Here is a 22,932-nt window from a genome sequence, read left to right as displayed (position 1 = left end):
TTAAATATACCATGTAAGCATGGCACACTATTATGTGCATTCCTTAATTTCTTAGAACAACTTTCAGAAGTAGGTTCTAGTCATCCCAACAATTACACAAGAAGCAAAGTTTGCCTATGCATGAAGAAATGAAATAGCTTTCTGGATACCAGTTTGGGGCAAGGCCAGGATACCTCTGGGATATATGAAAATGGTTTTCGTTTTAAGGGGCACAGAACAGAAAGATCATGCTATATTAAAGAGCTCTGATTCCAGGCATTGGGAGATGTGCTGCCATGGGACTCTCCCCTCTCCCTAGTGTTTTGCTGCTTCATCTGTAAAATGAACCTTGAATTAGATCATTGTGAGTGGCTTTTCTGGTTCAGAAATCTTCAGATTCTAGGATTATCTTCATATTTGAAGTATTTTATAATCTGCATTCTCTAGCAGTTGTTCTTGAGCTGCCTGGAATGCCATATCACTTATAGGTGTACTTTGGGTGATCATCTGAAAAAGACCAAGGAGTTGTGACCTAGTGAGGTTAACCAGAGCCAAATTCCCCTCAATGAAAAGAGATCCTTAAAGGCAAGAAATTGTTTGGCTTCATGACAATGCCTGCATTAAGCTTTATTCATCCACACCTTCCATGATATTCTATACTGAAATAGGGCTTCCATAGGAACCTAATGTCGGATTTGGATTTAGAAAGTGAGAAGTTGTGCATCGTTTTACAACTGAAAGGAGACTACTCATCTTTTATCCTTAAAGTGCCTGAAAGTGAGCACACCAAACACAGTCACTCTGTTCTCAGGCCGACAGCTTTTCTCCATCCCCATGGCCGCTGCCTACCTAATACTTAAGACCCTTATTAAATGGATTAACTCTCTAAGTTGCTCCCATGACCACGCCATCACCCCACTCTAATTCAGCCTCCTCTATTGTCCCCGATTTGACTTTCTAAAATACTGCCCTTGTAATTTTATTCCTTGACTTAAAATCCTTTGAAGTTTCCCCATTGCCTCATACAGTGGTTTTTGAATTATGTGGGGCAAGACAGTCCCTTTGGCATATGGGAAGAAACTATTATAACTTCTGGTTTGTGTTTAGTACTGACCTCATTTAAAAATTTCTACTTTGATCTATAATGTACATTTAACTTACAGAGTAGTATATGCAGGTGACTTATAAATAATAAACAAACATATATGGAGGCTATAGATTTAAAATATTTTACAGATAGTGATATGTAACCAAAAAGATTTGGAGATCCTTGGTTTAAAGAATAAAGTAAAACTTAACTAGTAGCTTTGTTTAAGGACGCTCAACTGTTCTGGACCCTCCTTTCTTTCTGCTTTCACCTCTAGCCACTGCATGCATGCCCGTATTTCCCCACACTCTGACCACACCCTTCTGCTTGCCCAGCCCTGAATGTGCAAGGCACATGCATTCCTCTGTGCCTTTGCTCCTGCAAGCAAAATCCCGCTGTCTATTCTAGGCTGCATCTAATATGGTGCTTCATCTTCAAAGCCTTTCTTAACTGCTTCTTGTCCCAGAACCCACTATCCCAGGTAAAATTAGCATCTCCACTCTGTGATTCCGTGGCATTTTGTTTGTTCCTCTGTGACAGCACTTTTCACGTTCACTGCCATAATGATTAGTTGTGTATGTGTCTCCCTGACAAGGCTGTGGGTGCCTTCAAGACTGGAAGTGCTTCTTACTCATCTTTGTACCCAGTACCCAGTGCATGTTTAAAGTCAATAAATGGTGTTTGAGTTATTTTAAATTTTCCTGAGCATATTACAGAGGACAATCTGGGAGTTAGAGGGCTAATGATATGAGGAATAAAATCGGCTAAGTACAAAAATCCTGTCCCTATTGGCATTTTGTATCTTAGCTCGGTGCTTCTGCCCTGCTTCTCTCGTCTTCTCCAGCTCAGACTGCTTTGGTGAGTGAAGAGGATACTTCAGAACAGCGTGTCTTGCCTTTCCCTTTAGCTTTGAGGTAGCATGAAGGTTAAGGATTGCCTGTCTCAAGGTCATTTGATTCCCGTTGAAGTGTGAGGCAACTCAGGGCTTTGGAGACTGCATTTTATGGAGGACGCTGCTGTGCTTGTCAGACTGTTCAGCGTGGAGGGGAAAATGGAAAGAAACGCACTGAAGGCTGGAGGCATTATATTAAATGGCTGTAAACAGCTTTCTCCAAATGAGAAAGAAGCTCCTCTGAAAGTCAGAGGTGACAATGGAAAATGCCAGATATAACTTGTTTCTTTCTTTCCTTCAACATACAAACACTCTTCATCTACCCTGTGCCTGGCACTGTGTTAGGTGCTGGGAGAGAGTGGTGAATAATTCAAGGTCCCTGCCCTTGAGGAGCTCAGAGTTCAGCAGCAGAGACAGAGGTGTAAGCAAGCAGCTGCAACAGAGTGTGCAACTCTCCCTCCTAACCTGTGCACAAAGGAGCTCTGAACAGGGAGTGATTAATTTTGCCTTAGGGTGTCAGGGAAGGCCCTGTCGAGGGGAAGCAGATCTTTGAAGACTGAGGGAAAGCCCTGGGCAGAGGAGGAAAGCAGGGGTTGTACATTTCAGGCAGAGGGAACTACAGAAGCAAGAGTCTAAAGCAAGGATTGGCAAACTTTCTCTGTAAAGGATCTCTTAGTAAATATTTTGGGCTTTTCAGGCTATAGGGTCTCTGTTGCAACTACTCATCTCTGTTGTATGAAAGCAGCCATGGGCAACACATGAAGGAATGGGCATAGCCATGTTTCAACAAAATGTTATTAACAAAATTGGCAGCCACAGGATTCTAGTTTGGATTCCTGGCCTAGATGAAGGACCTTCAGAGAGCCCCTAATCTGATGATTCCTAATCTTTTCATGTGTTAGGATTACATCACACTTGCTGTTTCCTGCCCTTGGACCACTCTTCTTTTAGGTATTCCTAATGGTCTCCTCCCTCTCTTCATTCAGGCCTCTGTGATGTCATCTGCTAACCACTGTGTGCACAATAGCACATCCATCTCTTGTATGCTCTGTCATTTTTGATTGCTTTAATTTTCATCATAGCACTTAGACTCTATTATATATTTTTATTCTTTATGTTTTTATTTTTCTTCTTCCCTATTAGAATGCAGGCTTCATGTTTTTTCTCTGTGATATTCAGTGGTGTGTGGAGCTGATGGGACTCATCTCTACCAAGCTCCATCTCTACATTCAGTGATGTTAAGTGGTAGTTTTAAATTGGGAATATTTGTACTATAGAAATCAGCCTTATGGAAATCAGTTTTGGGTTTTCATTTCTGGTCTTTTTTTTGGTGAGAGGATGGTTTTCTAACACACAACTGATTATCCCCTGTGCCTAGAAGAATAGCCACCACAAAGTCTGGTATTTACAAACTAAATAAAATGTTCCATTAGTATCTGTTGATTGAGAAAATGGATATACACTTAAGATACAGAGTCCTCTTGGAATCCTTAGCACCTCATGGGGAGAGTCATGGCCCTCAGGTGTGTAAGTGCTGATGGTGCCCATCACCTGTATTTGACCCATGGGGAGATTGAGGATTGGGGATAGGGCGTGGCTCTCTTAACTCCAGGGAGCAGATTCTTCCAGCCCACGATGACACATCTCTGGCCTTATACTTTTGGTTCTGCAAATTGCTCCTTTAGGTCTGCTCACTGCAGTCTACTGCATGAATGAGGGGCCTCAGGCCTGCTTCACTTTTAGTAAACAGCATGTATTTTTAATGCATTCCCATAGCTCAGTATGGTTGTAATTTTTGCTTTCTGTTTAAAGGTCCACACAAATTCTGTCCCTTTTCATATGTCTTACTGTATCTTGCTTCTGATTTTTCTGGGACTTTGATTTATGGTATGCGAATGTGCCCTAGTCTATACACTGTAGCTATGATTGGTCAGAAATGTATTTTTTAATGAACACTTTCCATCCTTAATAGTCTAATTTTGAAATCTGCAGTGGTTTAATGCCCCAGAAGAACTAGACAAGAATCACATTTAACAACCTTTTCAATCTTAGTTCCTTTAAGTGGGCAGTATTAAACTTTAATACAGAAGGCCCATTTGTAAACCCACAGAGACTGATTAAAAAACCCATCAAACTACTCCACAATCCATATTTAACATTTACAAAGAACTTTGCATTTTGAGGATGCCTGGTAAACAATCATTTGCATTCCCTGTCCTAAGCACAGACTGAGAAAACAGAAAAGAGAAATTGTATTTAGCAGGCCATCGGGTTTAGGGAGGGCCTTTCATTGTCACTCGGGATGTCTCAGCTTTTGGAAACATCCTTGTCCTTCACAGCTGCTCTGACCTGTAGTTTTTCTGCTTCATCCTGGTTGTTTATGTTCAGTGATAGAAAATTCACTCTTTTCCTAGGCAACCTGTTTGTCCTTTGAACACAATTTGTTTTTTTATCTGCCTTTTCGTAACTTTTACCGACTAGCCCTAGTTCTGTCCCTGTGGAGCCCCTCAGAACAGGTTGGCTGCTTCTTTCTCCTGTGGGCTCAAGAATGTGGAGACGCTCACATCCCCCAGCCCCCACACCTCCCTTCTCCAGGCTGCGTATCAACTGTTTATTCAGCCATTCTTCATATGACAGTTCTTAGAACCCTCTTTATTTGGCTTCCTTTCCCCTGGACATGGTCCAGTTTTGCCAGTGTCCTCCTTAAAGTGACTGAACAATGCTGGAGAGTGGCTAGGGCCATTGACTCTTAAGCTAGACCTGCCTCTTCATTTTAGCTCTGTGACCTTGGGTGAGGTAGCTTCTCTGAATCTCAGTAATCTCGTCTGAAAAATGAGAAAAGAGTGCCTCATCCATTCATTGCTGTGAGTTGTAAATAAAACCATAGAAAAATCCTCAGGAGAGGGCCTGGCGCAAAGGAGATGGATTCAAAATATGGCTGCTTTTATTAAAAATGACTATTAATTCTCTAGATATGACCTCTGTAACAAAATTTGCATCACTGTTATATTTTTCATTTTAGATTAGAGTTTACATGGAGGCACTTTCTCTAAGTTTGGCCACAATTGCTGATTAGGCTGGTCCTAGATAAATGCAATCCGATTTTAGTATCAACAATTTCTTGCCTAGTTTTCTATAACCCCTTTTCTTTCTGTCACCCTCACACTCCAATAACTGATATACAACTAGGTGCTCCTCCCCTTCCTTCTCCTCTCTCTTCTACCTACTTGCTCTCCAGCACTCTGGCCTGCATGAGATTGGGGTTATGTCTTGGTTCCTCTTTGGAAAGGAAAGGGTGATGTCCACTCAGTATGTAGGAGATGAGTTATTACCCTAACTCATTCATGTGTTAGCCGGGTGACCTAGGACAAGACACTTTCCCTGTGAACCTCAGATTTTTTTAATATTTAAAGTTGAAGAAAGAAAGTGTTGATTCTTCCCATTTCTAAGATTCATTCTCTTTTCTGTAATGTAGTGTTCATCTTGAGATGTGTGATCAGACGCCCATGGCTCTGTCTTTGTTCTGGGTTTCCAATGTGTTCCTAAGTAATGCTCCATAGCACTGCATCCAAGCCAGCCCACTGGTTAGGTGGTTTTTCAGTTCTAAGATCCCATCCAGAACACCACATTACATTTAGTTATCGCTGTCTCCTTAGGCTGCACTTGTCTGTGACATTTTCTCAGACTTTCCTTTTCTTTGATGACCTTGACAGATTTGAGGAATACTCATCAAGTATTTTCTAGAATGTCTTTTGATTGGGATTTGTCTGTTGTTTTTCTCACGATTAGACTAAGGTTGTGGGTTTTTCAGAGGAAGATCACAGAGGTAAAGAGCCATTCTCATCGCATCATCTCAGGGGTGCATACTATCAACATGATTTATGACTGTTGACGTTAACCTTGATCACCTTGCTGATGTAATGCTTTGTTTGTCAGGTTTTTCCATGGTAAAATTATGCCCTCTCTCCCTTTCCATACTGTATTGTTTGGAAGGAAGTCATTATGCACAGCCAATGGAAGTTTATTTCTTATACACCTTACTGTCCAAGGTGTATATTTGAATGGTTTTTGTCTTTTCTCCAGTAGTTATTCAGAGAGCAAGCATTCTTCCATTCTGTTGCTCCAACATCCCCTAGGGCTTTGTCATCTTAATCCAGCCAGCATTAAGGAAAAGAGAATGTGGAGGAGAATGTTTGCTTTCAAAAAGCCTTGGCCTGCAAATGGCACACATCACTTTCACTTACATTCCATATGACACTCATTCATCTGCCAAACCTAACTGCAAGGGAGGCTAGGACATATGGTCTAGCTGGGTGCCCAGGAAAAAGAGGAAATGGATTTGAGCGAAATGCTAGCAGTATTTGACACACCACTTTAGAGCACAAAAGGTAGTAAACCAACCCTTCCTCCCCCACCATCTCATAATACAGCCATCATTTCATAAAAACACACAAAAAAATGGAAGAACATAATCTTAAAATCAAAGAGAGTCATATGAATTGAAAACAAATTAGCTTAATAAAAACTTATTCCATTGACTCTATTTTTATTAATTACGGTATTAATCTGTGAACATTTTTTGAGAACAGGCACTTACTTGCATGTCTGCATTTGAGAACCTCTGCCCTGTATTCTCTCTGTACCAGACCCTGCATCGTTCCCAGAGTGTGCCATGTTTTTCTGCCCGGAATGCCCTTCTTCTTGTTTATTTGCCTAGGAAAATCCTACTCATTTCTCAAGTGACAGATGAGGTACCTTCACCCAGCCTCCAGAAAGATTAAGTCTCTTGCTCCTTGATGCCATCACGCCATTCTGCTTCACCCTCTCTCATTTACCAGCTATCCCACACTAGAGTTATATATAAATGTTTCATGCATTAGACTGGGTGCTCCCTGAGGACAGCACAGACTTTATTCATCTCGTAAGACCCCAAGCATAGTCTGACAAATATAACATGTGTGTTGGTGGCATATACCCATGATGCTAGATGGGCTAATTTTTTAGCCTCTTTCTTTAAAATACAGCACAACTTGCTTTTTCCCTCCCTAATTATAAAAGAGATCGTCATTTATGATAGCCAAGCCTTCATGGAGGAGGTGATCTCGAAGTGAGTCTGGAAAGGCTCGTGGAGCTTGATAGATGGTAACAGAGGTACAGAAAGTTGGGCAGGTTTTACAGTTTTCTGTGACCCATCTTAGGTTCAGGGCATTTGTTCAATAGATGCTCAGGTCTCCTTTGAGACTTGTGTAGGGCAGCACATTCACTTTCATAGATCATCACGTAATTAAAACTCAGACTCTGAGCTTGTTCTGGCACTGCTCTCAGTGGTGCAGGTTGGTATAAAAGTCTCATGCTCATTATCCTGAACGGGAGTTCCTAACTTGAATTCCCAGGGCTCCAGCAGGGGGATGGTTTCACCATGGCAAAAGAAGTGTTTAATTACAGATACAGAAAGAGGAGCATGAAGAAAACAAACAATCATTTGCAGGCTTTAATGACTAAGCTGCCATGCATCTCATTGCTAATGAAAGCATAACTTCTTAAAGTGACCGTATCAAGCTTATTAGACATAAAATATGAATTATAAGACAGTTATCCCTTTCCTTTCTTCTATCACTTTCTATCGCCTACTTTTAGCCCACTGTTTACGCCAGTGGTTTTACAAGCTCAATTAATATTTTACTAAAACAGAAACCAGGAAGTAGAGTCTGTTCTCAGAATCTTCCATTTACCTCACTTACACCGTTTCCTTGATTTTCACAGTGGAAACATTAGATTTTAATTAGGACTTAGATTTTTATGGGATCTTCTAGTTCATACTGTCACATTCTTATTCACTTGAAATTCTCAACTATTACAGTGAAGGTTGGAATTATTTTTTCTCATTATACAGACACAAAATCTGAGGCTCAGGTATTAACTGCCTTGCTCAGGGGCATATATTTGTGGTTCAAAGCTGGGTCTTCTGACTCCACATCTAGAGCTGAGAGTGCCACATCAGAAGCTGCCTGTCAGCCAGGGAGCCTCCTGGCAGAGGCACACAGAATGCTGTTCGCAGGAAGGTTAGCTAGCTGCGTGTTTCTCTGACACATCCCTAGCAGGTGGGATTGGATGAGTCCATGGAGAAAATGCACTGAAGATGAATCCTTTCCTATATTTCCACCATCGCTTAGGCCAGAGGGTTCTAATCTGCTCAAGGGAATGGAAACTCATAGGAGAGGCCTAAAGATCATTTATTTAATTTAATTTTCAGATATTATTGATGAGGAAATTAAGACCTGCAAATTAAATAAATTGAATGTACTTAACTTATGAAGAGAATACAAAGCTGTTAATCAGGATGCCTAACTTTCAGTTCAGTTCTTTTGTCATTACTGTGCTTCCTCATTCCCAGTTTTCTTGACATCTCTTTTGCTTCTTAGGACTACGTTGAAGAAGATGTGTTGATAGAGGCATTGCCCCATTTTCTCAAATAAGTGTGATGAAATCAGATGTGCAAAGTCCAAGCGTAGACATATGTTATAGGGAATAGGCCCATTTCCAAAGAATTAAGCATATCAGATGTTCAACTGGAAAGCTCTTTTAGATCTAAACATCAATAAATGTGTTCACCTTAACACATAGTACCCAGTTTATTCCCTGGCAGAAGAAAGAGATTCTTGGTAAATATTGATTGAATAAATGGATGAAGAATAAAGTGATTGTACTTCTCAGGATACCATGTTGCTATTTCAACAATCATGATTTCCATCTTTGCTTTAATTTTTATCACTAGAAGCAGCATTTTTTTTCTTTTTCTCCTCATTTTAATGAAATAATTAGGGCTACAAATGCACTAGAATAGTTAATTTTTTCTCAACAACAGAGACAAAAGATGGAGATACTGTGGAAATTAGATTGTTGCTGGCAGCCCCCACCACAAGGTGAAAGCTTTAAATATTTATTTAAGCTGATGTAAAAAAATTGAAATGTGGCATACAAAGGTTAGTTTGGTGGTATTTGTGAGTGGAGAGTTTTTAAAAGTTGAGAACTGCTTTTAGTTTGAAATACTTAGAGAAATATGTATGACTTGATGTTTGTTTTTATTATTATTATTTTTATACTGGAAAAATGGCCTTTGTAGTACTGGGCTTCTTTCTGCTGAAGTATTTAGTGAAGATGAAATCTGCATTTTCACATACTTTCCAGTGACATCTCATGGCCATGGGGGTTTTGCTTTTGCCTGTGGTTCTCATCCAAGCTATTCTTTCTGGTTGAACTGGATCAGAATTTTAAAATTCAGGGGTTTCTGATGGATAGCTGACACACCGCAGCAATAGAAGTCTTCAAGGACCTGATTATGGCTGCAGGAAGCTTGGGAATTACAGTGGCATTTTGGCCTAAACAGTGATTCTGGAATGGGACTATAATCTTGATGATGTCTTGCCGTCAGTCACCAGATGCACAGGGAGGGAAATAATTAACTTTTTAAGCACACCTCTGTATTTTCTTAATCATGAGTAGCTTTTACTTATTTACATTTGGTTTATTGCTGCAAAGTGTTAAGCCTCTGCCTCTAGAAGGAAAAAAATAAGTAGAGATATGTTACTGCAATACCCCACTCCCAAATACTTATTTCAATATTTAATCCATTAGCATTTATGCGTTTACTTACAGAATGGTTTTAACAATTTGCAAGTGTGCATATTTATAAACAAAATAAAAATTTGAATAATTATTTCATTTTGTTTTGCAGAACCCCAGCTGAAAGGAATTGTGACAAGGTTATTCAGCCAGCAGGGATATTTCCTGCAGATGCACCCAGATGGTACCATTGACGGGACCAAGGACGAAAACAGCGACTACAGTAAGAAACATTAACTTCTTGCAATCTGATTCTAAATCAAATGTATATCTCAGTGTATCTTATATTTTAAAGCATGGCCAGGCTATCTTTTGAACTTTTAACTCTTCGTAAGTAGTGTTTTTTCTTTTATCCTTCTTGCTATGATTCCATACAGCAAAGAGGCAGTATGGCAGAGAGGTCATGTACTAAAAAGAGAAGGTAGGCAGGAGGCTTGACGGAGTTCCAGTTGGTCAGTAGACAAGGATATGCTCCCATGGAAGTGTTTTTAGTCAGGATAATGATAATCCCTCATAGGAACAATGCAGATCTTCCAGCACAAAATGGTATTTAAATCCTTGAACCAAAAAATGAACAGGTTATAATAATTCTCAGAACATAATTTCTGGAAGACAAAAATTACTTCTAAAGATGAACATTGCATATATGCATATGTATATCATATGTTATTTTATTTTGATTAAGGACAAAATTGCTAATTTTGAAAGAAAAATATATTTAAATATGATTATGTTTTACAGTATATATAATAATAATAATACAAATGAAGACTGGTAGACCTGAAACAGAATTTTTAAAATAATTTTTTGAAATAAAAGTACTGAGTATTAAAAGATTAATAACAATGTTCCCAGTTTTTATCTAATTTAAATTTGAGTTGATGAGTTCAATAACTAAATGCAATCATCAAGTTTTGATGGAGTGTATTTGCATTTTAGAAACATTTCAAATACAAGCTTCAGAGGCAAAAATGGTATCTCTCATATATTTCAACTTCTGCATAATCATATACAGATACCTCAAGGCAAATTCATGTTATTCTAAAACTAAGTAGGATGCCATATTGTTTCCTAAAGTTTGTATGTATTCACTGCTAGATCTTTAGTGTTGAACACACAGTAAGTACTCATTAAATGTGTCCAATTAAGTTGTGATTCTGATGGATGTGATTCTTTTATCAGACCGACATTCTACCAAACTGTGTAATATAATCTAGGAAGGCTGATATCTCATTAATCTTTTAAATTAATAAGAAGATTTAAAGAAATATTAAAAATCCCCAATGTGTGAAGGTGCTCTTGTCGACCCCTCTAAATTATTCTTTGTTCACTTAATATTACACATTACAAAATATGATTTACAATAAAGAAAAGATCTTATTATGAAGAATTTCATCCCAGTTTTCTTGCTCTCAGTTTTTTACAAAGTAGTTGATTGGCTTATTGTGGTTTGCATTGTTGGTTTGTGTTTGTGTGAATGCATTCTGTAAATGATTCAAGTTTTCAGCTCAGTACAGAAGAATGAGGATGCTTTTCTCTCCATGTAGGATTTTCATTATTGCATCTGTACTAAATGTAGATTTAGTGAAGCTACAAGTACAGATGGAAAGAATCAGATAATTGCTTAGTTGTGTCACTTACCTCTGCTAATTCTAGATCTCAGTTTCTTTATGAAATGAAGTGGCTGGAGATGATGATGATATCAATATCCTTCGTCAGCAACATCCATCCGATATAAAAAAAAGATTGAAAAATTATAAATTGATGAAGATAGAGTCAATCCCCAAATGGCCATACACAGTTCTACAAAATGCTACCTTAACCCAGCCAACGATTCTGCAGATGTATGACATTTTCATGGGTCAAGAGTAGAAAGGGTGGGAGTGCAAGTGTGAGGTCAAACTAACACAAATCCTCCCTTCACTGTTTGTAGAAAAATAATTAAAGTGTTTGCTCTGCTGATGCTGGGTCAACCGCTAGTGTAAATCTACACCCACATATACATATATACACTTATACACATGTACATACATATATCAGCATAATGGCATTATGCATACCACATACATATACACACACATACACGCACACACCAAGGGTGATATATTCTGTCAAAGATGGGCTTTTAGAAACTGTATTAACTCACAAATTTAAGCTACCTATTTTTTTTATTAAGATAAACTACTCACATACTTTTAAATACATTGTTAATAAAATGGCTTAGAAGTTCAAAATGTAAAGAGTAATATAAACTCATCTGGATACCCACTATCAACTTAAAAATTAATTAAGAACATCAGTACATTTGAACCCCTTGTGTGATCTCTCTGATGAAGTCTTGCTTTCCTTTTTTCCCAGACATAAAACTGTCCTGAGTTTGACATTTCTCATTTCCATGTAATTAAAAATTTTTTGCTATATATATATATATATGCATTCATATAATATTGTTTTGCATATTTTTTAACCTTTTATAAGTGAGAGCAGTGTCATATATATCTTTTATATACTTTAACCCTCAGTGCTATGGTTGTGAGGTATGTATATGGTAATATATAATACTTGCCTTATTTAATTTATTTTTGTAAAATATTCCACTGTATGAATATACTCGAATATGTTTATCCATTCTCCTTTTGGTGAATAATTATTATTTCTATTTTAAGGCAATCCCAAACAGTGCTGCTAACATCTTTCTTAGAGATGTTGAAGAGGCCTTCCTTGACCATCCTTTAAAAAATTATACTTCTCACCTATGTACTATTATTCTGATACCCTGCTTTATTTATATTTATAGCTCCCAAGACCATCTGAAATATGTATTGTTGCTGTTTATTTGTTTACTTTTGATCTTCTTCCCCAGGAGAATGTAAATTCCACAAGTGAAGAGATTTTGTTTTGATCCTTCATGTACCTTTAGAACCTAGATACATACATAGGAAATATTCAATACAAATTGAATGAATGAATGCATGGATGAATGTCTCCTTGTGAATATGTGCAAAACTTTTCCTAGGTCATTGGCTCAAATACTTCTGCCTGCCTACATATTTTTTAACTTTTTCTTTTGAAATCATTTAGACTCTAGAAAAATTACAAAGTAATATAGTAAGCTCCTTTATACTCTTCACTCAGCTTCCTCTAATGGTATCATTTTACATAACAATACTATAATTATCAAAACCAGAAAATTAACACTGGTACAATACTATTTACTGAGCTATAGTCTTTATTCAAATTTAATCAGGTTTTCAACTAATGTACTTCTCACACTCCTCCCCCATATTTTAATAAAAAATTTCAAATAAAAAGAAATAATTTTATATATACTTTTTCTGAGTGGAGATTAGGGGTAAAAATATCAGAGAGGGAATTTAAATTCTACTCATGTTTTTTATAGAAAAATTATAGGCCTTTAAGTTGTTAAAATGTCTTTCTTTCTCCACTTTGTGTGGGTTGGAGTAAAAGCAGTTGATTGTTTGAAAAAAGAATCTTGTTACTATGAGCATCTGTCAGAAATGTGTTGCTTGGTTCACTAGACATCATTAGGTCCAACCAACCTTACCATAATATCTCGCATAGAATTGATAAAGACACCTGTTCTTTTGTTCATGAAAATAGACTAATTACATGTAATTGAGTACAAACACAAATGAGTTTGTCGGCAGTAACAGATAAGAATCTCTGCAAATGTAATGATAACAAAAAATGCAAAACTCTGTTGGAACACTGGAACAAAAATGACAATAGCAGTTTGGAGGGTATTAATAGGAATATTTTACATAAAATTAAAAAGCTGATTATTTCTGTTCCACGAGTTACAAGTTATGATAGGAGAAGATACATTTGAAGAGGTCAAAAATACTGGGGAGAAAACAATGGGGACATCATAACCAAATGCATTGTTCTCTTTTTCTTCTGAACAAAATAATATTAAGACCTATTTGACTATGGAACGGGCTGCCTGACAAGTTAGTACAATGGTGAAACTGGAGATACTCAAGCAGATACTGTACTGCCACTTGAAGTGAGGGGAGAGGTTCACAAAAAAACCCCATTGGTGTAGGAGTGGGAAGCAGGGTGGTGATGGGGACAGTTTCAGGACACAGTGACTTTTAAATTCCTTCAGTCCTGAAATTCTTCTAAAAATGATTTTGAATAGATAAGTTCATGGTACAAAATTGTAAAGACACAAAAGGGTATACAGTTTAGAAGGAGCAAAACAATCCCTGACAGCCAGGAAACTGGCTTGGCACTCCTAGTAAGCCTTGGTGTCCTCTGTCTAATATAGGCACTTTCGCAGCACACACAATCAATTGAGGCCACTATGCCGTGATGAGTCAAGGTAAAAGCAAGACCACTTTGTAATCATATCTGAACACAGACAAAAAAAAAAAATATCTAAACTACAAAATGATCAAATATTTCTCTGTCCTATGTTATGAGTGGCCACTGCTGCTTTATCAAACACAGCTTTAATCTTGCTCTGTTCTTCTTGCCTTTTAGATAAGAATTATTAAGATATTAGTTAAAGAATGACACCCACCTCCTTAGAGCATTCAATCTGGGGAAAATGCAGATTTCTTTGAGTCCTTCCTAAAATCACTTAAAACACAGTCAAATCTTACAAGTCTTTTCTTATATACCCTCTTACTAAGACACCCCAGTTTCTGCGACAGTGTGTATTTTTCCTCCCTGATGCAAATCATTAAACCCAACTTCGTTCAACAATAGATGTGTTTCTGGTATTCTTTGGCTGGAAGTCACTGATACAGTCAAAAACAATTTTTTTTCTCTCTACCCCCACCCATCACCTGGCCACATTCTTGGTATTTGTCCAGATACAGTGTATGCATTTATCCACATACACAATACTCCATCCATTGATCTATATTTACTACATCTACCTTTCTATTTCAGCATCTTTTATTAACTTAAAATGTATATGTGTAAGATTTTGCATATTAATACATATTTAAATAGAATAATTTAAATACCTAATTTCCCATTGATGGATATTTCACTTCTTTCCAATATTTTGCTAATATAAACAATGCTGTAAAGAATAGCCTTGTATATAAGTCATTTTTCATGTGTGCAAATATATTTATATGGTGGTGGCTTAGAAGTAGAATTGTTCCATCATGAGTATGTGCTTTTTTAATTTCTAAAGATAACATCTATTTGCTCCCCATTGTACAAATTTACACTGAGAGTGTCTGTTTCCTTATCTTCTAGTCAACACTGTCTGTTATCAAACTTTCGGTTCTTTGTTACCTTAGAATGTAAATTTTAATTTTTCTTTCTGAGTTAGGTTGAGTACTTGTTTATGTGTTATAAGGGCGATCTGCACTTCTTTTTCTATGAAATGTCTGCTTATATCTGATTCTATGGAAGTCTGTTTTTTATTTGTAGGAAATTTGTATTTAAAAATAAGTTGTTTTATGAATTACCTTTTTTTGCTTATTTCGTTATCTTCAAATTTTTTTGCCATACTTTATTCTTTTTTATTTTATTATACTCTCAACTTTTCTTTCCAATTTAAAAAGGCTTTAGTCATTCCAAGATTATCAAAAACACAGTCTCATATGTTTTGCTTTTGTTTTTCATTTTTTGGTATTTCATATCTAATTAATCTGAAATTTATTTTTGAGATTCTTTCATTATAAATTTATAATATTTTATATTTCTATCAGTTGCAAATACAATTTATTCATGTTGCATTAATGTATGAAATTGATTGTGAGTTCAGGATAGAGGAACATATTTCAAAATGATCTGTGTCTGATTTTCAGAAATTCAATTGGAAATGTAAAAATTTAGTCATCGAGCTATGTTTTCTATACAATACCAAACATATGATGTTTTGATACCACCAGCCACAAGTATATAGACACAGCCAAAGTCAGCAGAAGCTTGTATTGCTAAACATGATCCAAATGGTTAGTTGGGGGAAGTTATGAATGAAATCTTGTGTTTCTTATTACAGGTACTGCAAAGAATTATAAAAAAATGTTCTTTCTCCCTAACAAGGGGTCTTTCTGGCCAAGAAATTCATCTGTTTTACTGACTCAAGTATGCACATTTATATAGTACTCATGGGAGAGTGAGGACTATGCCATATCTCATTATAGGGTTATTATTTTCTTCTGTCATTTATATTTTAAAAATATGCCATGAATTTGTATGTATGAAATTACACCTATAAGTTTGGTTGAAGAAAAAAAAAGAAATGCCTGCCTTATCCTGCTTATTTTCTGTAAGCAAGGTTGTTTGCATCATCTTGAGGTATACTTGGGTACGTGGAATACTGTCACTCTTACAGTGGCATATCTTTCCAAGAGCAACATTAATCTTCAGCCTTAGCTTGTGAATGCTTTACTTTATTCATAGTCACTTTATTTGATATTTTTAATAAAGGAAAAATGTTTCATTTTGATTTTGATATCTAGAAGACCAGTTATGGACATTTTTGTCAGGCATTTGTTAGAAATTTACGTTTTTGTTGAATTTGTTTTAATTTTAAAGACAATGTCTTCAAATAATATGTGTGGAAAGATTGAATGAGAACTAATTGTTTCCTTGAATGTTTACTCCCTCCCATAAGATCATAAGGGGATAACACCTTCAGTGTTTTCTGTAATCTTACCTAGCTGCTCTGTGACTACGTATGGGCATATTTATAGGCAGAATACATAGTGGAAAGATCTTATTGTAGCTACTTAACCAAGTGTATTCCTAGAAAGAGCTGAGGACTGGGGTTGTCTTTGGTCTATTTTTGGCTCTGTGAGGTGACTAGTGCTTTGGCCTTGGGCAAGTCACATAAGCTTTCTTAGATTTATACAAACTCAGATTGTACAAAATGAGAACAGAGAATCTCTAAGGTTTTGTTAGCCTTTTGTTTACTTCTCATATAGAACTAAATGTGTGCTCAGAAAAACTGATTGACAGCTTCCATTTCCATAAGTACCACTTGTTTGTTCTGAAGGGTATGTTGCCAGCAGGCAGAAAATCTTCATTTTACAAATCCCTGCATGATATTCTCAAGGTGTGATAAAAATCTGGAGAATCACACACATAAATAATAGAGCCAGAATCTGAATCCAGGCTATCTGACTTGAGATTCTGTGCCTTCGGTTTAGTTATTATATTTTTCTTTGTGTCTTAATTTCCTCATTTATTAAATGAGAGTAATAGTATTTAGATCATAGGGATGTTGTACGGATGAAATGGCTTGATTCATGAAAGTGCTTTAAACAGTAATTCATGATAAATGTCATCTGCTCTTGTTTTTAATCTCATCAGCAGGAGTGAGACAGGCCAGTTTGCAAGGAGCTCATAGACAGTGGCCATTTCAACAGAAGCAGACTTCTTAGCAATGGCAGCTTTTGTTTCTCTGAAGGTGTTTATACTGGAGGGTATGGAACAGTACTTCAAGTCAGTGGTTCACCAAAATGTGTAGTCCCTAGACCAGCAGCATCAATGTCACCTAGGAACTTGTTAAAAGTACACATTTTCCAGGACCACCCCAGATATGCTGAATCAGAAGCTGTGGGGCTGGGGCCCAGCAATCTGTTTTGGCAAGCCCTCCAGATAATTCTGATGCACTGCAGCAGGTACAACTGGTAAGTCTTCCTCTGCCCCCAGGATTGGAGTACTCGCTTTTGCTAATGAAGGCAATCTCTGATCTGGGGCTGTTCTACCTAGTTCTATGGGTATCTGCCTCCTAATTTAACAGGGAAAGCAGAGGTCTACAGGTGCTGAAATTCAAACTTTGTAGTATCTTAAACATGTGTGGAATCTGTTACTTTTTTTTTTTTTTGAGACAGAGTCTCACTCTGGTGCTGGGGCTAGAGTGCTCTGGCATCAGCCTAGCTCACAGCAACCTCAAACTCCTGGGCTCAAGCGATCCTCTGCCTCAGCCTCCCAAGTAGCTGGGACTACAGGCATGTGCCACCATGCCCGGCTAATTTTTCTATATATATTTTAACCGTCCATATAATTTCTTTCTATTTTTAATAGAGACGGGGTCTCGCTCTTGCTCGGGCTGGTTTCGAACTCCTGAGCTCCAATGATTGGGTAGGGCTCAAACAAGTTTGGGGGACTACAAAAAAACCCGTATATACAACATAGTTTTATGTCTTAAAGCTTTTACACATGCTAACTGCTTTTGCTTGGAATGTCTTCACCAAGCTTGTCCACCTGGTAAGCCACTCCCAGCCTTCAGAACCCTCCTGAATCCTTACCTCCTTTGTCTGTGTGAGGCGTTCTCTAGGGATCCCCCTCAATTGCTGCCTGCCCCCCCGCAACAAAACCCCACATTAATCAGTCACTTCACTCTACTGCATTTGAGCCTTAGGCATACATTTACAGCTGCACAAATCACATTATACTGTGGTTCCTTATCTGCATATGTGTTTTTCCTAATAGAGTATGACTTCTTTATTTGCCTTTCTGCCTCCACAGCAATACACATTTTCCAAGGTCCCAAGGGCTACGAATGTGTTTCATTTAGCTGGCACACTTTAGGGAGGAAAATGAGTGTATTCAATTAATGGATACAACATCTACTTTTCTCCCCCATTTTCCTCCTAAGAGGAGGACTTTTCAGTTTGGAATTCCTGTAGCTTTCACTCAGTGTTTGTGAAATCAAAATAACTGAACACAGCTTAAAGGAACAGTATAAACCAGTTAAATATCACCAATTGTGGGACAAAGTAGCTTGGGCTGCTAGTTACCCTTCCTGTCCCGATTCTTTCTCTAATTAGCTGAGTGATATTATTTAAGTCACACAAACTTTCTGTTCCTTGGTTGTCTTTCTTTTTTTTTTTTTTCCTTCTCATTTCCCTTTCAAGAATGAACCTTGGTTTTCTACTCTGTAAAATGAAGTGTTTGGAAAAAATGAACTCCAAAGTCCCTGACAGATCTGAAATTTTGCAAGCCTGTACATTGACAATGGTACTTGTTTTTTACCTTTGAAAAACTTGAAACTTTTTTCTTTTAAACACATTACAAAAAAGGGCAAGATTGTAAGAGAATACAGTTCAATAATTTTTGCGTGGAATTTTTAAACAATAGTGAATTCACCTCTACTTTCAGTATAAGTGCAGATTTCTACCACTTCTAAATACCCTTCTTGCCCCTGCCTAGTCCATGCTACTCTCCTCTCTGTGTGGACTTTTGCAAGAGCTTCCTAACTGGGCTCTTCAGTTCAGCCTATTTTCCACACAGCAGTCAGAGCGACCCAGTTAAAACATAAAGTGAGACAAACTCACTTCTCTGCTCAATCCCTTTCTTCACACACCATTAAGAGTAAAAGCCAATGACCTTTTTACCTATGATCAATAAAATTTTATATAACCCCACCTGTTGCCTATTGTTTTCTCTCCTCCTTCCTTCGCCTGGTCTCCTTGTGTTCCTCAATCACACCAACCATGATCCTGCTTGAAGGTATTGTGCCAGCTCTCCCCACATCCTGGAATCTTCTTCTTTCAGGTATCTAAATAGCCTCCTCCCTCATCTTCTTCATACCCTACGCAAAAGGGAGGCCTTTTCTCAGGGAGATCTTTTCTAGCTCATCTATGTAAATTTTAATTCCTATCCTCAATATTTCAGACTCTCTTGGCTAGTTGAATTTTGTTTTTTTCTCCAGAACCTTTACCACTATCTAGTATACTTATTTTATTATCTCTCTTTGCCACTAAAAAGTTCCCTATCTATACCACACATTCTTCATTCTGTACTTGCTTATGTTATTTCTTTCAGTAATTATGCCACCCTCTAAAAGCAAGATTGGTTGCCTTTTGTCTTTGAAACCTTTTTCTGATTTCTGTAACTATAATTCCTGCTTTTTCTTCTGAACTGTACATCTCTTAAAATTTTATGCTGTTTCATCTGTATGCATCTATTATATGTGTGACTTATTTACTTTCTTTAGGTTATGAATTCCTTGAGGGTATTGACTATGCCTGCTTTATCTCTGTGTTGGCCTGTAATAAAGTCTTAATAACGGGTAAGGACTTAATAATGAATATGGATGGGTTAATTGATACTATAATAACAATGGTACAATCAGGCTACCAATTAAATTGAAAGACTTAATTAGAATGTGATCTCCACAGGGTGAAGAGCTTTGTCTGCATTTTGCACTGTTGTATCTCTGGCACCTAGAATGGTACCTGGCGCATGTTAGGTATTCAGTATTTGTTGAATAAATGAATGAAAGTGAATTCACAGAACAACCCCATCAAAAATGAATGTACTTTTGTGTGACAACACCCATCTTGAAGAATAATGGAAATTGGATCATGCTTGCATTTTGTTTTGAGAATGAATGACAGATAATTTAAGAGAATTCAAGGGACGGATAAGGAAGTTATTTTCCATTATGAAAATAGGAAGAAAATTGAGTATGCTTAGTCTGGAAAAGGGAACTCTATAGCAATGATAGAAAAATAAGACACTTTTAAACAGTGTTACATATATTTTCAAAGTGTTATATGAATATATATTCATGGTGTAATTACAGAGACATCATTTTCTAAAAGTATGTAAATGGTGCATTTGAGAGGGAGCCATTGCTTTTATTTTTTATCTAGGACCAGCAGTCTAAATTTAAGCTTATTTTGCTGGAAAAAGAAAATATACACTCAGGTGTTTTACGAATAAGAAAATAAAGTGGGGGGGGATGTGGTTCCTTGAAGTAATGGAAAGGGATATTAGAGTTTCAATGAGTTAGAATTAGAGATTATTTAAAAAAAAAACCAAAAAACAACTCCTGGAATTCATTACCTGATTTTGAGGCTCTGAAATGTGAGTTGATTTGCTCAAAGTTTAATAAGTAGAATTCAATTTTATTATTATCTATATCCTGTGCTACTTCCTCTACATAAGTTACTGTTTGTGAGGATGTATGGATTTGCCCATATTCTTTCTTTCTTTCTTTCTTTATTTTTTATTTCAGCTTATTATGGGGGTACAAAAGTTCAGGTTATATATATTGCCCATGCCCCCCGCATCCCCCCGAGTCAGAGCTTCAAGCATGTCCATTCCCCAGACAGTGCACATCACACTCATCATGTAGGTATACACCCATCCCCTCCTCCCACCCCCCACCTCAGTCTGATACCCAATTGGTGTTATTCCCAAATGTGCACTTAGGTGATGATCAGAGAAACTAATTTGCTGGTGAGTACATGTGGTGCTTGTTTTTCCATTCTTGGGATACTTCACTTAACAGAATGGGTTCCAACTCTCTCCAGGAGAAAAAAGGGATTCTATATCACCGTTATTTCTTATAGCTGAGTAATACTCCATGGTATACATATACCACATTTTACTAATCCATTCATGAATTGATGGTCATTTGGGCTGTTTCCACATCTTTGCAATTGTGAATTGTGCTGCTGTAAACATTCGAATGCAAGTGTCTTTGTCATAGAATGTCTTTTGTTCTTTTGGGTAGATGCCCAATAATGGGATTGCTGGATCGAATGGTAGGTCTACTTGAATCTGTTTAAGGTGTCTCCGTATTGCTTTCCACAGGGGTTGCACTAGTTTGCAGTTCCACCAGCAGTGTATGAGTGTTCCTGTCTCTCTGCATCCACTCCAACATGTATTGTTTTGGGACTTTTTGATAAAGGCCATTCTCACTGGGGTTAAGTGGTATCTCATTGTGGTTTTGATTTGCATTTCCCTGATGATTAGAGATGTTGAACATTTTTTCATATGTTTGTTAGCCATTTTTATATCTTCTTTTGAAAAATTTCTATTCATGTCCTTTGCCCACTTTTTGATAGGGTTGTTCGATTTTTTCTTACTAATTTTCCTGAGTTCTAAATAGATTCTTGTTATCAGTCCTTTGTCTGATGTGTAGTACGCGAAATTTTTTTCTCATTCTGTAGGTTGTCTGTTTACTCTTGTGACTGTTTCTTTGGCTGTGCAGAAGCTTTTTAATTTAATCAGGTCCCATTTATTTATTTTTGTTGTTGCTGTGATTGCCTTAGGGGTCTTCTTTATAAATGCTTTGCCTAGGCCAATGTCTGTAAGAGTCTTTCCTACATTTTCTTCTAGAATTCTAATAGTGTCACACCTAAGGTTTAAGTCTGTTATCCACCATGATTTGATTTTTGTGAGAGGTGAAAGCTATGGGTCCTGTTTCATTCTTCTACATGTGGCTATCCAGTTTTCCCAGCACTGTTTATTGAATAAGGATTCTTTTCCCCAGAGTATGTTTTTGTCTGCTTTGTCAAAGATTAGATGGCTATATGAGGATGGCTTTATATTTGGAATTTCATATTCTTAATTAATGGCAGTGGCGTTTGTTATATATGGCTGGTTTGATTAAGCATTCAGTTTATAGCCACCAGCTAAATAAGGGATAAATCATAATTGTATGCTCATGTGGACTTGTATTTTCCAGGTCATGCTACCATGAAGTATAAATGAAAATTATGTATTTGCAATGAGGGATTTGGAAAATAAAATGGTCACCTGTGTGCTAAGCATTATTTCTTAATTTATGAGTTTGGGACATATCAGATAATATTTAATAATAGCTAATGTTTATTGAATACTTTCTAAGTGTTTAGTACAAGATGAATAAACTGAGGCACAGGAAATTTAGATAATTAGCCCATGGCCACACAGATATTAAATGATAGACCCAAGATTTGAACTCAGCAAGTTTATTAATAGTTCCAGAGTTAATACCTTTATCCAGTCTACACTGGATCCCCAATTTCTCTTTTCTGGTTAATATTTCCCAAAGCATAATCAACATTTCCTTAAATCATACCTCTTCCTTCTATTGACAACACTTTTAAAAAGCATTAAGAAGGGAATACGGTTTAGTTATAAAACATTATGGTGGTTTACTTTATATGGGCTAAACACTGAATTTGTAAGAATTTCTCTTCAATATATTTGATGTATTTTAAATGTAAATTAAAACATTTTTTGAAAATAGTAAATCATTATACAGTAATTTTAAAAATCTTAAATAATCTGGTTGCCTGTTTCATATATCTGACTTGAGAAGTTTGAGGTATGTAGGATGTGTGTGTTTGTGTGTGTATATATATCTTTTCATGTATTATTCAGCAGCCTAGATAGAGTGGTTCTGAGCAGGTACCTAGCCAAGATCTAGTGAGGTTTCACTTAGTACACCTACTTCCCCTGACACTGAGACAGAATATGAAACACATACCTGTGTCAAAATATGCCTGTACAGCATTATTAAGCCCACTCTATAGTATTACAATTGAATTAAAAAATATTTTAAAGAGAACTTTTCCTTGCTCCCTCTTAGTTAGGTATTGACAGAAGACTTCATTTTTATTGTTTCTTTAGT

General features: G+C 36.9%; 1 protein-coding gene across 2 annotated transcripts in view; it reads left to right on the top strand.

Annotated features, from left to right (window-relative positions):
• The window catches only part of FGF12 (fibroblast growth factor 12), a 514,517-nt gene that overhangs the window by 323,611 nt on the left and 167,974 nt on the right, over window positions 1-22,932 (top strand). For both annotated transcript variants that reach the window (XM_045539944.1, XM_045539942.1), the window contains exon 2: window positions 9,694-9,804. In XM_045539944.1, coding sequence (XP_045395900.1) covers window positions 9,694-9,804 — 111 coding nt within the window. The remainder of the gene's footprint in view (window positions 1-9,693; window positions 9,805-22,932) is intronic.

This window comes from Lemur catta, chromosome 1, assembly GCF_020740605.2.
Source record: "Lemur catta isolate mLemCat1 chromosome 1, mLemCat1.pri, whole genome shotgun sequence".
Classification (NCBI taxonomy): Eukaryota; Metazoa; Chordata; class Mammalia; order Primates; family Lemuridae; genus Lemur; species Lemur catta.
This window is presented reverse-complemented; position numbering and strand designations above follow the sequence as displayed.